General features: G+C 44.9%; 1 protein-coding gene across 1 annotated transcript in view; it reads right to left on the bottom strand.

Annotated features, from left to right (window-relative positions):
• Positions 1–18,565, bottom strand: part of PAK1 (p21 (RAC1) activated kinase 1) — a 58,480-nt gene that overhangs the window by 17,934 nt on the left and 21,981 nt on the right. Inside the window, exons 2-5 of the mRNA XM_088534992.1 lie at positions 7,599–7,809; positions 3,464–3,564; positions 1,991–2,138; positions 214–251 (exon numbers count right to left, since the gene is read on the bottom strand). Of these exons, the coding sequence (XP_088391118.1) occupies positions 214–251; positions 1,991–2,138; positions 3,464–3,564; positions 7,599–7,788 (477 nt within the window). The 5' untranslated portion in view covers positions 7,789–7,809. The remainder of the gene's footprint in view (positions 1–213; positions 252–1,990; positions 2,139–3,463; positions 3,565–7,598; positions 7,810–18,565) is intronic.

Genomic DNA, 18,565 nt, shown 5'->3' with positions numbered 1-18,565 from the left:
ACACACATATGTATGTTTAAAAATAGGTGAGTGGGAAGTGTTCATAAATTAATATGTGTTTAAAGGCACCATAGAGACACAGCTAAAAGTGCGTGGCTACACTTTAGATAGCCTCAAGATGACAGGGAAGGCTGATGAAACAGTTTCCATGTAGCTATTCCATATGTGCTTTTAAATTCACACACTTGAGAGATAACATGAGGTTAAGCTTACCAATGTGTTTGATGAATGGTATTCCTCCGTTGACTTATCTGAAAAAGAAAGATACTAATAAATAAATAACATGAACAATATGGAATTATTTGCAAATGTGGCTAAACTGGGGAAGGAGAGAGGAAAATGGTCCCTTCGGAAAGTGCTAGACAGGGAGAACTGCTGCTCTCAAGTCCACACTGTCTTGCCTGAATTTCCACACTATCTTGCCTAATTTCAAACACTTTGGCAAAGGCAGTTGCTGTAGATTCTCTCTACAGACAGCAGAAAAAAAAAATATATATATATATATAGACCAGCCTGTCACTCAGATGGAGTGTAGACGATGGACAGGGAAAGGAACATCTCATTTAGGCAGAAAACTGACCCTCTCCTTCCCAGCTACAGCCTGAACTTCCAGGCCAAAAGTTTTCATTAGTTCTTCGACCTTAAAACCCCTGAAGCATCTGAAGTCGTGTTGCTGCCCAGCGTTAGGACACCGCCAGGATCCAGGACACAAGCAATCCTTCTGCAGGGTATCCAGACGGATAGGTGCCCTCAAAGCATACCAGGAAAAGCCAGGCCTGAAGAGAGGCACCATTTGCTTTCAAAAATGAAAGAGAAAAGTCTCTCATGACAGACCCCACCTTCATGCGTTATCTCAGGACACAGCAATGTGAATCACAGCTTACAGGCAAGCCCAGAAACAAAATTAATCATTTCAAATCCAATTAAGCTCAAGAGAACAGAAGGCATTTTTTAAAGGTTTCTGACTTTCTGGGGTTGTTCTCCTGGAATGATCTATAGGTTGGATGCCATTTAGAGGCCCTGCACCCGAGGCCCTTTTCCGGAGCAAACGAAGTTCAAAGGGACTCCGCAGAGCAAGCTGACACCTGGCAGGTGTGGGAGCAGCAAGTTCTGCAGACAAAGGCAGGGGCCCCTGCTGCAGAAGGGTGGAATTTCCCAGAGCAACACCTGCGAGCCAGAGCTGTCATCCATCTTCATGCCCAAAACCTTTTCAAGAGGCTTAGGAAGGGCTAAGTCAGCAGCTAAGGCACTGCAGCTCACCTGAGACCTGCACGATGTTCAGATTGGGCCACTAAAACTTCCTGGAACAGCAACCAAGGACCCCACTAGTTAACCCGTGGGCTGCTTATCCAACTGCCCAGGCAACACTGGGAGAATCTGCATCTTTATCCCTGGAGACTGCCAGAGTTAACAGCAGCTCTGGTAATATGCCTCTTAAAAGAGTCAAGGCAGGGGGAAAGCTTGAGAAAGGGAGTGAGATTTGACAGGGAAAAGGAGTGGTGATTGCAGGAATTCTCCTGGAGGCAGGTAATCCACACCAAGAAGACAGAAAACCTCAGCAGCTTTGATTTATAGGGAAATGCAGCCAGCAGCTATCAAGTATCTAGAAGCTGAGCAATATTCCTCAATCAGAGCATACGGGGAGCAGAGAAAGCTCTCCCCAAGCACATGTGAAGCAACATCCACATGAGAAGCAAAATTTAGTGCCTCTTTTCTCCAGGGATTTTCATCACCTGGGCACAACACTAGGATTCTGGGATCTGCCTTCCAGGTGTTGTTTGCAACTTCCAAAAAACCCCTCTGTTTTTGGAGTTAGCCAGTTGCCTGACCTCCTCCTCCACACTCCTTCCCAATCTCCTTCCCAAGTTTTTGAAAAGGTGGATCTACTTGCCGTTTCAACCAGATACTGACCCGACTGTATGACATACGCAGTGACCCTAACGAAAAGCTGAACGAAGCAGCTTTGAGGCATGAGATGATGACCACACACCTGTGAAACTCATGTACTTCTGGCTGTTGGAGATCTTTTTGGAGTTGTAGAACTCCAGCACATCCAGCACTGCCTGGGGGTTCTTCTTCTGCTCCGACTTGGTGATGTTGGATGTCTGCAGCAAACGGGCCCATTGCTCTGGCATTCCCTGTTGGAGACGGACTTTGTTAGACTATAGTCTGGCTAATGCGAGTCACAGCACAGGTACCTGCCATGTTAGTCCTGTTGCACTGTTTCTGGGGTTATTTTTGGTGCTGTGAAGAAAAAGAGGAGAAAAGAAAAAAAAAAACGAAAGGCGGTGGGATGATATCATCTCATCCGTCATCTCTGTTAGAAGTCACATAAATACCACATATGTGGATACACAGATGCCACCGGATCTCCAGACACTTTGCAAGCTCAAGATCCTCGGAAGACCAAAACTACAGAGAAAGACACGATGCTGCATTTCAGGAAAAGCCTCAGGAAAACGAGAAAAAAAATCTTTGCACAAATATCCAAGAGTGACTACATAAGTAACATATATTTTACAACATCTACTACAGTAGCTGTGCAATATTCATTAAGATCTTCTTGTACACTATAGCATTTTGCTAAGAGGGGTTTGGGGGTTGTCGGGGGTTGCTGGGACAGCAGCGACGATAACCTCAAATAGGAGGTCAGAACTTCACTACAGACACATCATTTCCAACAAATCTGGAGGACAATTTGACCTGTGACTTCCTTCCCAAGCAAGATCAACAGCTGGTGCAGGTGAAGCAGGAGGTCACTGGGATTCCTTTTGCTCAACACCGTTACCTTCCCTGTATAAAGGGGCAATGGATGCACCACTCGGAGCCAATGCCCAGCTGGTACATCCAGGTTAACCTGGGCAGGTCTAGACGCAAGACACGCACAACATAACTGCACACATGGCTCAGGCTAGGAAAGCAAAGGCCCTGAAGGAGCAATATATTAAATATAAGCTATAAGCAGCTTGCTCATAAAGAACTTTTGCTGTTAAATCCTACCTTGAGATCAAATTAAGAAAAATATGATGAAGTGCAGTGGTGGCTCCCTAATAATTTGGATGTCAGTAAGAAAAAATATGTAGCAGTATCTGCCACTTAGCCTAAGGAGGACACATGCACAGGGACACAGAGCTGGCTCTCTCCTAAAGGGAGCTCTGAGCCCCACTGAGAGGGCACAGACTGTGCAGTAGCCCTAATCCAACTCTAGAAGGGAGTGGAAATAAGGGGAAATGTGTTTTTGCCCACAGCAGCTGAAAAACAGGAAAAGGAAAGTTTGCTGGGATGTGCCACATTTGACAAACAATCTCTCAGCAGGAATGAGGGGGCAGGCCCCTGCAGATGTTTTTCAAGCTCGATGATGGTAACAGCCTTTGTGGCATTGCTGTATGAAAGATTCATAAGCCCCAGCTCCTCCCAGTGAAGAGCAAAACCGCACGATCCCCCTTTCCTCCAATGGACTCACTGTGAATTCTCCTGTGACTGCATCAAAGCCCACATGGATCGTGTGCTCGAAGTCTGACGGGAGGGAGATCTCTGGCCGCTCTTTCTCCTTCTTTTTATTGGCTAGAAGAAATCAGAAAAGAAAGGAAAATCCATCAAGAACTACGATCTCCCCGACCGTCTGCAATTCACCCACCCATAGACCCACTTTTGCCAGTCACAGGATTTCAATCTGAGGCAGATGTTCAGCAAGTTAAAAACAATGTTCACCTCATTTGAGAGCAGCTGCAGTCAGTGAACAATGAAAATCAGAGTCCCCCAGCACAGGACAAATATAAGACAAGGAAATTGATATTTGAGAGTACCAACTGGCAGAGCTAGACTCAACAGCACAAGCACTATGCACCTAAAACACTCACTCAAACCTACGTAGGTCAGAGTGGAAGGAACTGGAGCCTTGGAGCTTTGACACGCTTTGTTTAGTTTTAAGCAACATATGGAAAGATCCTTAAAAAAATATATGCTGTTAATATGCACTCACCTCTCACATTAGAGAGGGACAAAACTAACTACAAATACCATTTATAAATTAACTTCCTCCATCCTACACCATCAAAACAGAGTTTATAAACAAATGTAACATGGGCACGCTTCTGCTATGCAACTTTACACAAGTAAGAGTTATAAGAGTTATATCCCATCTGTGCAACCTCCTGCTCAAGGAATGACCTAAACTTGGTTTTAATGATGAGCTCTGAACACTCAGCAAGAAAACAGAGCAGAATGTGGCGGGCGAGGAGCAGAAGTCATGACAAACAGGAAAGAAAAGAAATCAAAACAGCTGCACCCTTAAAAATATAAGATTATCATTATGTCTCCTATTAAGTTTATCTACATGGAATATGCAATAAAAACTCCACCTTTTTTTTTAATCTGCACACTACTCAAGAAACTGAGATCACTTTAAGGAAGAACCACGTTCTACTCCCATTTGCTGCTCCTTGCAGTTAAATAAACAGAGCCAGGAGAAGGTGACTAAACCACTTATGTTCTCCAGCTGCTGTGTTATGTATCTGAAGTCCAAGAGTTGTTTTGTAGCTGATGTTTTCCAACACAAATGCCAAAAAACAGGTATTTCAGAAACATGCATGGCTGATGTTTAACGCGATTATTTAAGCTGCTTCTGCTGGTGAGATGTGTAAAGACACCGAGAGGACCAAATTCTGCTTTCTCCAGTGATGGGCTCTGGCACTGCTTGCTATTTCTGGAGAAAGAGAAGACTCGGATGCTCAGTTGGGGCATGGAAAAAGAACAGATTGTTTCCCATTTCCTCTTTCAGACAGGAGAATGGGGGAACTTAATCACAGAGGAATGACTGACTTACCAAAGTAAGTACAGAAAGCTGAAAGATGCTGTAATGCTGCCATGGGTGAAACCACAATTGCTCTGTATAGATTTTAAATCTGTCTGACTGCCCCACTTGGGGTTTTATAGCACCTAGTCAAATACAGCAGCACGTGAGTCCACACGTAGCCAGAACAGGAACTCAAGGATATTCCTTGAGGATTCTCGCAGGACAAGGAATGCCAGAAGCTTTTCATCTGAAATGTGATGGATCTAAAAGCCTAAATGTATTAAAATATTAATAATATAATTGCTTTCTGTAGCAGGTATTTATGTTACAGCAGGAGGTATGAGCTAAAAGGAATTAAGAGAGAGACAGGCACTCCCAACCTGATTTAACACTTAATCCCCCTTTACAGTTGGATTAGCCTTGCCATAAAAGCCAAAAAATCCTCAAGAATCTTAAATAAAAGATAAGTACAAACCAAATACCTGCTTGGTTGGCCTACCAGCGATTGCTTTATTCCTAAAATACCTCCTCAAGAAAAAGGTGACACATCGGTACAACAGCCACTCCGGAAGCCTCCTCGGGATGCTCTGGCAGCTTCACAGCACAATTTCCAACAGCAAAGCGACATGGAGAGCCCATCCTAAAGCCTTCTGAGATGAGAAAGGTCTTTTCCACCAGCTCAGAGGAGCTGTGTGTGGCACACATCAACCTAAGCCTGCTTCCTCTCCCCAAACAGGACTTTGATTAGGCTACAGCCACAAAAATTACAGTGCTGCCAACTCGTTTTGGAAGCAGCAAACAGATGCGGAGCTAGATCGTCCTGTACCAGGCCAATGTGCTTTTAAATACCAGATTTTGGGTTTCGCCTGGGACAGATGAAACCAGGATACCAAATCATGTCTTAGTTTTGCAAACAGAGCAGGGCAAAGCAACCTAACAGGGGGACACAGATTAACAGAAGTGTGTGCGCCCTGCATGTGTTGAGGGCCAGGATTTAGACCCACATGGATTTGCACCATGGCAAATGAACAGGTCACAGATTTCCCTAAATTAATCTACTCCAATGGAATAGAAAAAAACTATACCAGATAAACCAACAAGCAGCATCCAAAGTGTTTCAGGTACAAAAGAAAAAAACACTCTGTAATAAACTCATTTACTACAGCAGCAGGCGCTGGGAACTTAGTTGCCATCTTAAAGGTTGGAAGAAGTTTTCATTAGATGAAAAACAACGAATCCTGAGTGAAGGTGACAGCGTTAAAGGCATTTTTCTGCAGAACAGGAGCTAGAGGACAGGAGCAATCACTGCTGCTTGAGCAGGTGCACTGCAACAGAAGGCTCTGCTGGGCTTGGCTACACAAAAACCTCTCGTGTCTCGAAGCATCTGCCACGTTGGCAATATCTGCAGGGAACGCAGGCATCTTAAAATCAATCTTAAAATCTCATTTTACCTGAACCATTCACTTTTTGCAGCTTTCCTTGAAAATACAGTTCAAACTAGCATTTCAGCCTTTTAATCTCTTCTAAATTTCAGGTGATTTCTTCACGTTCTTCAATTGTTGAGATTAAAGTTTTTTTTTTAAGATATTCCTTTAAAATAAGCCAACCAAAAAGTTTCCACAGCTCTTTAAGATTAATACTCAAAACAGCAAGTTCTAACCCAGCTCCTGCAAGCTTTTAACACTGAGTTTATGGATTACAGAATTACACGGAGTTCACGGATTACAGAATCAAAAACACTGTCTGAAAACAATCCAAAGTTGCCAAAGGTATTTGATGCTTAATAATGAATACATTTTTTTTTTTGTAGAAACGAAAGTTTTCCCAGAATACTATCTCTCTTGCTTATTTAAAGCAGTAGAATTACCACTCCGAGTGGCTCTTGGAAATTGAGGAGATAGCTTCCCTTCTGAAGGTCATGAAACAGATGATAACCAGACTTCACTTCAGTTACCCGGTGTCCAAAAAGCTGATGCATTAGAAATAAGAACTCCCAAAATAGGCCAGATATAAAAAGAAAGCACAGGTTAGAGATTGGATTTTTTTTCCTGACATCACTTCAAATGATTCACATGATATATGTATTTTTAAAATACTTTGATCCTAAAAATTAGAATCGTACATACAGTTCACAGCTCTTAGCCCCATTTCCATCTGTTGTAGTTCCTATAGCAGGAGAAAATTCCTTCAGTTCCCAAGAAATGTGCAAGTATTTAGAGAGACAGATTATTCTTAACAGCAAGTAGACAGTGTCTGAACCAAATTCTAAAACAGGGCAAGATGAGAAATTACACTTTTGACAGTAAACTTGCCATAAGAGACCCTGTAGTAACATACGACAGCCCTGGCAGGAGATGTTAGACACGCGGACTCAAAATTATCTGCTGTTCAAAAGAGCAAAGAAACAACCTGCCCTCATCCCTCCAAAGGGATTGCCAGTGGCCACCTTTGTACCAACTACAAGCAGGTCAGCTAAACATTTAAATGACTTTCCAAGATCACTGAAGTTGAGGTGGGAGAAGGAAAAGCTAGTCCCTGCTTTCAGGGATATGGCTATTGTAATTTAAAAAGAAAAAAAAAAAAAAAAGAAAAGCACAAAACAGATTAAGCAGGACTGATTAATTGTGGCAGGGTTAATTATTAGAAAACCACAGCCAGCAGCTCATGTCCCCTAAATGACCAAGGCAGCTGTGTATGAAGAAAAAGCGAACCATCTCCTGAAAACTAAACCATAATTAAGTGGTTTTCATCTAAGGTCATCCTGAGCAGCGAGAGGTTTGTAAGAACAGTGAAAACACTGTACTTTTATCTCCTGGCAAAATAGATCGGTAAAATCGGTCTCTCTTTTTCTTCTCCTCTGGGTTGGGAGGCAAAGGCTTTGAGCCGTGGTTTAAAGTCCCAGCATCTTTGCTCCCTGATCCGATCATGGTGCTGGTGTTTCTCATCGGAGGAGCAGGCGGTTTGTCTTCTGTTTCAACTCCATTGTTAGACATCTTCAGGTGCAGAAGCCGTTACTAGGAATAGAAAAAGAAAATTAAAATTAGAAGTTTTTTCTCTTTTTTTCCTCCAGTTAGATTCACATGCTGTCAAATAAACCACACACAAGTGTTTGCAGGTTACGCTACCTCCAGACTTTGTATCAACACAGACCAGGCATCAGCTCAACAAATTCCACTCAAATTCCAAGCGACTTTTGCTGACAAGACTATGTTTAAGTGTTTGTGTCATTGGCTGCCTTGAAAGGCTTATTTTAAGGTTTCACATCTGCCTAAAAAGAGTCAAATCGCTTCAGCATCGGACTCGCTCAGGAAGCAGCAAGTCTGTGTTCATGTTAGCACGTGGCCTTCCCTCTCCACAGCAGCAGCACCTCCGAGTGCAAGTCAAAGAGTCAGATACAGCCAGACGCTTGACTGTACTTTGTGCTGTTGCAAGGGTCACATAACACTGAATCCCCAACGTATACACTAATCCTTAAACAAATAACCCCGCTGTGTGAAGCTGGAGCAGGAAGCTTTTGCACAGAGCTGCTCTGCAGTGACTGGCTGGTTCCATCCAAGTGAGACCTGCGCTGCTCCAGGTACAGCCTGACTGCAGCGAGATCCTCCTGGAAAACTAAAATCCTCTCAGTTTTCACAGGAAAGTTGGGAGTTAACCATAAAGCAAAGGGCAAAGCAAGAACAATTTGTCAACAGGAAAATTCAACCGCTAAATGTCGCAGCTGCTGGTGAGGGCAAATCTTGTGTGATATGAAGAGCCTGGGGCCTCATGGGGAGGCTTTGCACGTTGCCACATCAGTGACATCGCCACGGAGCCAGCACAGCAACAGCATCCAGAAAAGCAACAATGCCAAAGTGTCACCTAAGATCTGTGGGGTTTGCACGGGTGCACGTTTAGCCAGCAGAAAACTCACTTATCCAGAGCGGTTCGAATAAAAGAGCACCCAAGGATCCCCCTCCTGCCTCCCAGGAGCTACATGTGCCTCTGAGATGGCAGGAAAACCTCCCTGGCCACCAAATCCCCCTGCAGTAGAGCAGGGAGACGGGGAGGAGAGAACTGGGGTTCTCTCTCGTCAAGAGGCACAGGATTAAGCAGGGCACAAAGTGAAGTTTACCATACGGGGAGCAGATGCAAAGCCGCGCTGCAGGGTGGTAAAGAGCAGAAGAGCAAGCGGTTTGGGGCTAGAGGGGGGAAAAAAAAAAAAAAGTGAGAAGAGGAAGGAAAAAGCCCACAAAACAGCCAGAGGTTGACCTAGGGCTGAGCAAAGGGAAGAATGAAGCTAAGTGAAAAATAACCACCCCCATTTTCAGCAAAGTGTAAAGCTCCAGGGACATCTGCTTCCAGTTTCTTCACCATAAGTGGGTTTTCAAGATCCCTCAGATGGAAAGGAATAGCTGTTTTACCACAGGCCTGGAAGCGCTGCCAGTACAAGCGCTCCGTTATGTTACACTGTGCTGTCCCCTGCCACCACTGAGAAGTCACAAAGCCCTAAGGAGCAACGTTCCTCAACACCTCCGCTCAAGAACAGGGACGTTCACATGGCCCAAACCAGCAAAACGTCCTCTCCTTTCTCCTGCTTTGCTCAGGCTTCCCAGACCTTCCTCCTCGCAGGGTCACGGAGCGGATGAGGTTGAAAGGGGCATTTGGAGAGGAGCGAGTGCAACTCCCCTGCTCAAGCAGGGTCTCCTACAGCACGTTGCTCAGGAAGAGCAAAATCTTGTGCGTTGATATCAACCTGTTTGGAGAGGAGGTGGGAAAAAACCTTCAACCCACCAAAATGAGGAGATCTGGTTCTGTACTAGTTGTTACCTGCAACAATAGCCCCAACCTAGAGGGCTCCCAAAACCCTCCCATTTTCTATAAAGATTTTTGAAAGAAGGGAAAAATGCTTTACACACAACTTCCCACTGTGAGATAGGGATACGATCTATCCCCAAGCTCAACATCTTTATATTTTAAGCCTGCATTGGCTCCAAACAACATGGCTAAAATCCTGTCCCGAGGGAATTACATCCACCTCTCAGTGCAGCACAAATGAGGGCCCACAGATTTCCCCATCCATAGCCTGTTTGACTGCGCGAATTCCTTCCTTCCTAAAAAAAAAAACGTGCTGCCAACTCGCACACGAGCAGGATTTTTAAAGCACCTCCCATGCGCCGGCTCCACTTGAGCTTAGAGCCCTTCCAGGCAAGCGCTTCTCCAGCGCTCCGACACCGGAATGAGTCACGGCACTCCAGGCGATCCGCTTTGACCCGACCGCGCTGTCCACACAACCCTCCTCGAGAAAGTTCACACGGAATCACACACAGGATGGCTGGGGTTGGCAGGGCCCTCTCGGGATCCCCCCGTGCAGTCCCTGCTCCAGCAGGGACACCCAGAGCACGGGGCACCCGGGCGCATCCAGGCGGGTTGCAGATCTCCAGAGCAGGAGACTCCACAGCCTCTCTGGGCAGCCTGTGCCAGGGCTCCGGCACCCTCACACCAAGGAAGTTCTTCCTCACATGGACATGGAGCTGCCTGGGCTTCAGCTTGGCCCCGTCACCCCTTGTCCTGGCACCGGCCACCACCCAGGAGAGTTTGGCCCCGTCCTCCCTGCACTCTCCCCTCAGGTCCTTGTCCATGTTGGTCACATCCCTCTCAGGCTGCTCCTCTCCAGGCTGGACAGGCCCCGCTCGCTCAGTCCTTCCTCACACAACAGCTGCTCCGGTCCCTTCCTCATCTTCGTGGCTCTGCCCTGGCCCCTCTCTAGCAGCTCCAGGTCCCTCTTGTCCCGGGGAGCCCAGAGCTGCCCCCAATGCTCCAGTGCGGCCTCCCCAGAGCTGAGCAGAGGGGCAGGATCCCTCCCTCGCCCGCTGGCAACGCTCCTGCTGCAGCCAGGAGCCCATTGGCCTTCTTGGCTATGAGGGCACAAGATTTATCTCCCATTTGGGCCTCATAATTAAATGAGCAACAGGAGCAATTAGTGCACGGGGAATCAGACGAGGGAATACGTTGTCGATGTAGACACAGTTCTTCTCAGCTGCTATATGTAACACCAGCACTCAAAGCAAAGCCCACGGACACTGCTGGACAAACATAGCCGTGATCTGGGATTGGAAGTCAGGAAACGAAACCACTCGGCAGCCCAAGACTTGTCTAACTCAAAACCATTAACCTTATGCCTGTATTTTTGCTGTAAATCAGGTACTTTATCCCTAGTTGTTCACCTAGCAGAGCTAGGATATTCGCTAAGACGTGGAGTCTTCTGCTATTAAAAATACACACAGACAAGGAGAAAAATAAGAGATGAAGCGTGACAGGCAAATGACTGATGGCGAAAGCAGAAAGCCATTAAAAATTCAGGTGGAGCTGAAACCCATGCTGCAGTAGATGCCATGAAGATAACTATGTCCAATGCATACTAATTGCTGGAGTCAACAGGAAAACTCATAAAGGAGCCATCTATAATTCATGCACGCTGGCAAGGCAGTAGCTGTAAGCGACTCACTACAACTTATAGATGAATGAACTATATTAAATGGGAGAGGGGGAAGGGAGAAGCTCCAGCCACTGGTTTCCCCCCTCTCTGCCTACCAGCAAAGGCGCCTTCCACGCCGAGACGGAAGGATGGAAGGAACCCAAAATATCCTTCTTGCAAGTCCTGAAAAACTTACTCAAGTTTTAAACACCTTTGCCAAAGCACAGTACGTACGTCAGTGGCTTGTCAAACGCAGAGATGTGACATTTGTGATGAGAGAGGCAAGGCACGTGTCAGAAAATATGTTGAGTCGGCAAACGCACAGAGGACAGTTTAGTGCTGTGGTCAGCAGGAAACCCTGAGTTAACCCGTTCCGTAAAAGCTAAACTCTTCCTGGGAGAAGAAAGTTGCTGCAAAGAGGAAAGCAAGGGCCTCGCAGAGGAAAAACTCACCCAATTCCTGCGTCTCGGGGAGACTAGAGAACAAGACGACTCATCGTCCAAAGCACAAGCATCGTTAGTGGATGAAGCTGCCCGAGAGCCTCAATTAGACCGCGAGGGAATCGCCACAGCAGCTCGGCCCTAATTGGAAATGCAAACGTTTACCCTGCGCGCGGTGCCGGCCGCCGTGCCCGGCTCCCGTGTCTTCACTGCAGCTAATGACGCCGGGAAGCCCCGTGTTCAGTAGCGTTTATGCAACGGACCAGCAAACCTGTCACATTCCCTTAACTGCCAGCCAGGATGCTCATTGTGGCAGCGCTTTTTGTTTTTCATCAATTAAATCAAATCACACGACCTGCTTCGGTTTCACGCTGCTTCTTTAAAGGCCCGGTTCGTCTTCAAAGTTGGGGAAGGAGGCAGAGCAAAGCGTTTTCCCAAGATAAAGGGGGCTTTGTAGCAAACAGGCAGTTTTGCAGAGACACATGGAAAGCAAGAGCAGAGATCCATAACGGAAAGAGCTAATTTACAATCGGCAGAGACAAAACAACTTAAGAGGCAAGTGTAAATCTGCTTCAAGTCGGCAATGATTACTCCCTCGATTACTACACATTTAGTGCTCTAAAAGCAGTTCATTTACAGGGCAAGATGAAAAAAAGCCTGAAGTACTTTAGGGTTTTCACACAACTTAGCTTTTGCAGTAGAGCCATCCTCAGTCTATAGCAAAAAAATATAATAAAGCACCAGTTCTGTGCTTATAATAATATTCTGTTTAGCAAAACACTCTATTGAACACTGTTAATAACCCCAGTATGTGCAGAGGAAACTGCTGCCCTGCAGCAAGCTCTCATATTAGCAGACGCTGTTACTTTTATCAAATGGGCTGCATAACTTTCACTAGTCCATTAAGTATCATCATTATCGTTTATTTTATTTAGTAGGAGCTTCTTTTGAGGAGGTACCATCAGGCATTTTATCACCATCTTGACATGGATCCAAATCATACTTACTGCTTTGTGAGGAGAGAATAAAAAGCTCCGAAGGTTAGAGTCCAGTGTGCAGCCTAGCAAGGCACAGATGTTCCTGATCATCCCTTCTTAATTCCAGCAATGAGGATTCAAGGATATTCGCTACCAGCACGGCCTGGCAGAACTTCCTGCTCATACCCTCACCTCAATGCTTCCTTGGGGCCTGGGTGTACAAAACACCTCTCACCTTGGTGTGAATTGCCCATATCCCTGCCTCTCCTATCACAAATCCAACAGAGTGCAAAACAAGATGTTTTAAAATTGAACTCAAAAAGTGAATTTAATTCACTTATTTGCTTAAAACCTCAGATGCAAACAAGGCAGGCAGGTTCAGAAATAGCTATTTCACAGGCCACTACAAATCCCACAGGCTGGTCCCTACACACCAGCAGGAACGTGTAGGGCAGCATTTCCCCAGCTAAACTTGCCCCGTTCACCTGATTATGGGGAGACCCCACAACTCAATCCACAACAGAACAGAATCTGATGACTTAAGGAAATCCTCTCCTTGGCAAGCAGATGGCTGCTCTTTTCACTACTGTTCTCCCATCCTTCTCTTCAAGCTGGGTTTTCCTCCATTCTTGGTGTTCTTGTATTGCTGGTACTTGCAGGCACTGAGCATGGCCTCCCAAATTATCCCTATTTGGCTGCTTTTAATTTTTAGAGAATTCATTTCAGGCTGGAACTGCATTTTTTTTTCTCTCTGAACATGCTTCCCCATATGCCTAATTTTACCTGAGAACCTCTCTAGTCTATCTGAGGACCTGAGAAAATACACCACCCTAACCACAGCCTCAAAGTTTTATCTCTGCTGTCCTACTGAAGTATTATAACAGACATCCAATTCTGTGGTCTGTCATTATCTAGCTCCCTTTAGCACTAAAAACAGAAGTGACATCCGAGCCTGATATTTCAGCAGGGTTTGAATTTACATCCCCATACCTGAAACTCTCACAGGATTTTGCTGCTTTGCTTTGAAAAGGCTGGACTGAGCTATCTGAAGCAGAAGCGGCCAAACCCCAAGCCACGACTCTTTGAAATGGGCTCTCAAAAAGAAGATCAGTGCAAACCAACCCACAAATCTGTCATTTTAGTATCTCATGCCATCAGCCTGCAGCTTGTAGCTTAGATCCAGGGTGATGTATTGTTTCCAAGCCCAGCTCAGCTGCTTCCTAACAGGCCCTCCCCTGTGGAGCATCTGTATTTTGGCTATTTCCTTGAAGATTCATTAACCTTTTCCCTCCTCAAAGGTTGAGATTATTGGCGTTTTTTCCTCGGACTACATTTCTAAACATTCAAATGACCTGTCAAAACAGAGAAATAAATAAATCCAGGGAAGTATCAATTTGTAACCTCTCTATCAAGGCATCCTAGGTAAAAATAAGACCTAATTTTTGGCTAACGTATTTAAGCACTATTTGCTATTTAGGCATGCCTGTATATCATTTACATATCATTTTACTCTTTCTCTTAATGGCAGTGTCCTCAGAGGGAAAGGGTGAATTAGAATACTGGTAGCTCTAATTAAGGAGGCAATTAGATCTATGACAACAATCCATAGCTGAATGTATGCTAAAAATAGTTTGGTTAGAGTTCTGCTTTAATTAAAAATCAGGCAAATAATCCCATTATCTTGAGGATTACTAGTGGTGTGGTTCTGCTCCAGCACAAATCTTTTTTTAAAATAAAAAGTCCTTTAGTCTGGCAATTGAAAAGCAACTGCAAAAATCTAACAGAAAATTGTTCTGTCTGCAAAAAAAGTACCTCTCCCAATCACAGAGGTCAGAAAATTTGAGAAAGATTATCAGTGTCATTCTACCACTTGCTAAACTGCTAAAAACATTAAAAAAAAAAAAGGCAACTCAGTTCAGCAATTTTTTCCTGTTCTTCTACCCGCTACCTGCAAAACCTGCCTTAAAGGGGTTTCTTATTATCTCATATTCCATCCTTGGTTTCCTTTGTCAAGGAGTAGCATGCGACTTTCCTACAGCTGCACAGTTCACAAGTTTTTATTAAAAAAGAAAAATAAAAAAGAAGTATTTTGAAAAACATCTTTCATTTCTGGATTTGCTCTCACACGCTCTGTGGGGCCCTGCTGCGTAACAACGTTTTATCCACAGAATACAGCAGCACAAGGCAGATTAGTTGCCAGAGCCTCTTAAGGGCTTGTGTCACTGGGGTGCACAAGGAGAGAGCAAAAGGAGCAGGTTTCCAGAGAGCAGCAGTGCAGAAGCAGAGCAAGCCACTCATATAGGTGACTTGGCAATTTGTTTACTTACAAAAAGCAGAAATGTATCTTGTAAGAATCCAGAACGCATAATTATCCTCAAAAATATGAAGTACTACCTGTAAAAAAGAAGCTGTAAAAAGCTATAATATACAAGTAGTATTCAGTATTACTCAGTGGCTTCCCTACTTCTGTAACTATACGTACACCCGGACTCATCTTTACTCACTTGTAAAGTTCCTGACACCCTCGGAATATCCCCACACTAGTTATTTTTAGCACTTGCGTGTGCAAGTCCAATGAACTGGTGAGTGGAAACAGATTTTGCTCACGCTGGTATTTAAGAGCAAGACTGTAATGAAGTTTTCCTGCCTCCTCCCCAGCCTGTCTCCCCCAGATGCAGGCTGGCAGCTAGAGAGGATGGTCTGAGAATGCTATTGGGGATGGAGCAGGGGATTATGGAGTGGGAGGATTTTCCTTATTAGGGATCAGAACAGCCAGAGACTTTGAGGAGCTGTGAGGAGACTAAAGCTTCACTCCCTGCTGCTAGGATAGGAGGGATGCAGCAAGACAGCACGGCCCAAACACCCCTTTGGGGACCCACTCGTGGCCACGCAGCTCCTTCGGAAGGTGCCACTTGCTTCTACAGCAGCAGCTTTTGGCCAGCACTGATTCTGAGGGCTGGTGCTAGATCCTGACCTGATGGAAGCGCTGGGAGAAGGACAAAAAAGAGACACAGCTATCAGCCTCGTTCAAAGAGCTCCATCCTTACGAGTTCAAAGCAGCACCAGAATATTTTCATAGTTTTGGGGCTGGAAGAGGATCAAGCTGGCAATAAATGCAGGCTTGCAGCGTTTCTAGGACGCTTCTAGCTTTAGAGTGAGGCACAGCTGACACAGACGTTAAAAAAACTAAGCGTGTTCGCCTGGTTCTCAGGGGGATTTAAACAGCAGGTGAGTAGGGCTGGTCTCTGGGACATGACCTCTTATTTCAGCTATTTAGATGCAAATTGCTCACTCCCCCTCTCCCTCTTAACACCATCTGTTACCCCAGAGGTTTAGCCTAGGCCTAGGTTTGGGGGGAAGGGGGTATAAATAAAGCATTGAGAAAATTTCAGGCAATACCTCTATTTCCTCCAGGGCACAGTTTAGCGGGGAAAAAAAAAAGAAAAAAAAAGCCACTTTGCAATACTACTAAGTTATATTCTTATAACTTAGAGTTATATACTCTTCTGCCACACTGTAACCACTTACCTCTTGGATCTCCTACCCTGGAGAGCATTTCCTGCCCCGCCAGCAAGGGTGCAGAGTGACACTTGGTGCAGGCTGCTACAGCGTCAGCACAGGGAGTAAGTTGGTAGCAGGGCAAATACACAAGCTTCAAGGAATTGAAGGGTCAAAAAATAAAGGGAAAGCCTATAAGCCCCAGGATTAAAAGATCTCAGTCTTGGGGAAGTCTCTGTCTCACTTCTCCCCAACAGCAGCTCACGTTCTAGAATTGTTCAGGGACCTGGTTCATTAAACATGACACAGAGGGCTCTGGATTCCCCCAAAGGAAAGATCCCAGGTGAGTAAAAGGCCAAGAAGATGGTTAAGAAAATGGAGCATGTGGCATGAGGAGAGGCTGAGAGTGCTGGGACTGTTTTGCCTGGAGAAGAAAAGGCTCAGGGGAACTTTATCAAGATGTATGAAAACCTGACGGAAGGACGTACAGGAGACTGGGCAGGAACCTTCTTGGTGGTAGCCACGGAAAGGACCTGGTGGACACAGGCTGAAACATAAGGAATTTCACTTCAACATAAGAAAAAAACCTATTGTTACTATGAGACTACAGCAGACTGGGTTGTCCAGAGAGGTTGTGGAGTCTCCAAACATGGAGATATTCAAAAGGTGAGTGAACATGGTCCTGAGCTCCAGCTGACCCTGCTTGAAGCAGGGAGGTGCGACCATCTCCAAAGGTCCTTTCCAATCTCACCAATCCCGTGATACCGGCCTCAAAAAGTGGCAGGGAAACTTTAATAGAGAGACATTTCCATGATCATTTTCAACTCCTTATTTGAAGTAATTGGATTTCTTTTTTTTTTTTTTTTTTTGGGGGGGGGTGGTTCAAAAGTGGCTAAGGCTCCAATTTAGTGATGAAGGCAAATAAAATGATAACCTGGAAAACAAAGTCAGAGAGAGTTTGGAACAGATACTGCAATGTCCTTGTTTTGCTCAGTTTTAAGGTGTGAATCACAGTACTCGTACTTGGGAGATGCAGGTTCTTGTCCTGGTTCTTGTACCAACCTATTTTGTGATTTTTGGAGGCACTGGGAGGCAGAAGAAATTACTCTTCGTTTCTCTTCATCCAACTCAATCTTTGGAAGAAAGGCAATTCAAGCAGTTAAAACACGACTAGCATGAAAAAAAAAATGATTTCCAGGTGCTTCTGCAATTGCAGTTACCACAAGCAGAAAAAAAGCTGCCAAAAACAAAATAACCCCTGGCAAATCATCCCTGACACATGTGATTGTGATGGGGAACAAGAGCAGAGAAGGGAGAAAGGGGAATGAAAGGATGGTGGAAAAGCCCTCCCCACACTACAGGTTGGATGATGTGACAGGAAAACCCTCCCTACTCTCAGGTAGGAATAAGAGCACACTGTGTGAAAAGTGTGAAAGCAAGAAAATGCAAGAAAGAATCAGCTGCAAAGCCTCAAGCTGAGCAAATTCTTAGGTTATTCTTGTGCAACATTAAACATTGAGACAGTTTCAAGCAGATTTTGTAGTGAGGTGCAGAAGAGAAGTTCTTTCTTTGGCTGGGAAATACATCCTGCTAGGCCAGCTTTGCACAGCAGTGGTTTTTAAAAGTTTGGGGATGGTGTTTGGGCCTGCCTTTTTTTTTTTTTTTTTAGTGCTGAGATTTTGTGTTGGTTTCTGCATGTGGACGACACATTTTTCCCCCTTTCTTGTACATGCAGGCCAGGAGCCCATCACTTAGTGCCAGCCAGAAACTTCAGGTACCTACCACCTTCCAACTAGTAACTCCTATTGACAATAAGCAATTCAGAATCTCCTGCAGCAAAGCAGTATTTTGACAAAAGTTGCAGGTATTTCACAGCATCATTTTAGTAGAAAATCAATTATCTCAACAAACGGTGGTTTCAATAAAATTGTGACATTCTGAAAGAACTCCAAGTTTTCACTTCGCAATAAAGTGGTTATTTTCCCTCTGTTTATGAAAAGTGGAGTATTCAGGACAGGAGGGCTTCCCCTGCAGAATGAAAGTAATCTTTATGATGCTCTAAAACATCAGCTAATTTCTATTTCCAGATCTCTGGCATTTGACCAGCATTATGGAGGATCCAAGAAGCAGTTGGTGGAAATGTTTTTATTTAACCAACTTCTTGTTCCCAAAACCAACTGCATGTATGAAGCTGAAGTAACATTGGCCTGGGTTGTAATCCTGCAATCTGATCTGTGACACAAGATACAAGTGCTAATTTTCAGTCTCGTTGACTTTAAAAAGACAGAAAGGTCGTGGCTGACCTAAGCTAAAGGGACACGTGGTGTTAACGTGAGTTGCCCACCGAAAACAGTGGGAATTTGGCGCAAATGAGGTTCTTGGGATTTATCCCTTGCAGCGC

Source organism: Tinamus guttatus, unplaced genomic scaffold, assembly GCF_059628265.1.
Source record: "Tinamus guttatus ecotype Peru unplaced genomic scaffold, ASM5962826v1 Tinamus_guttatus_pri_ptg000602l, whole genome shotgun sequence".
Lineage (NCBI taxonomy): Eukaryota > Metazoa > Chordata > Aves > Tinamiformes > Tinamidae > Tinamus > Tinamus guttatus.
The sequence above is the reverse complement of the archived record's forward strand: the minus strand, read 5'-3'. Positions and strand labels throughout refer to the sequence as shown.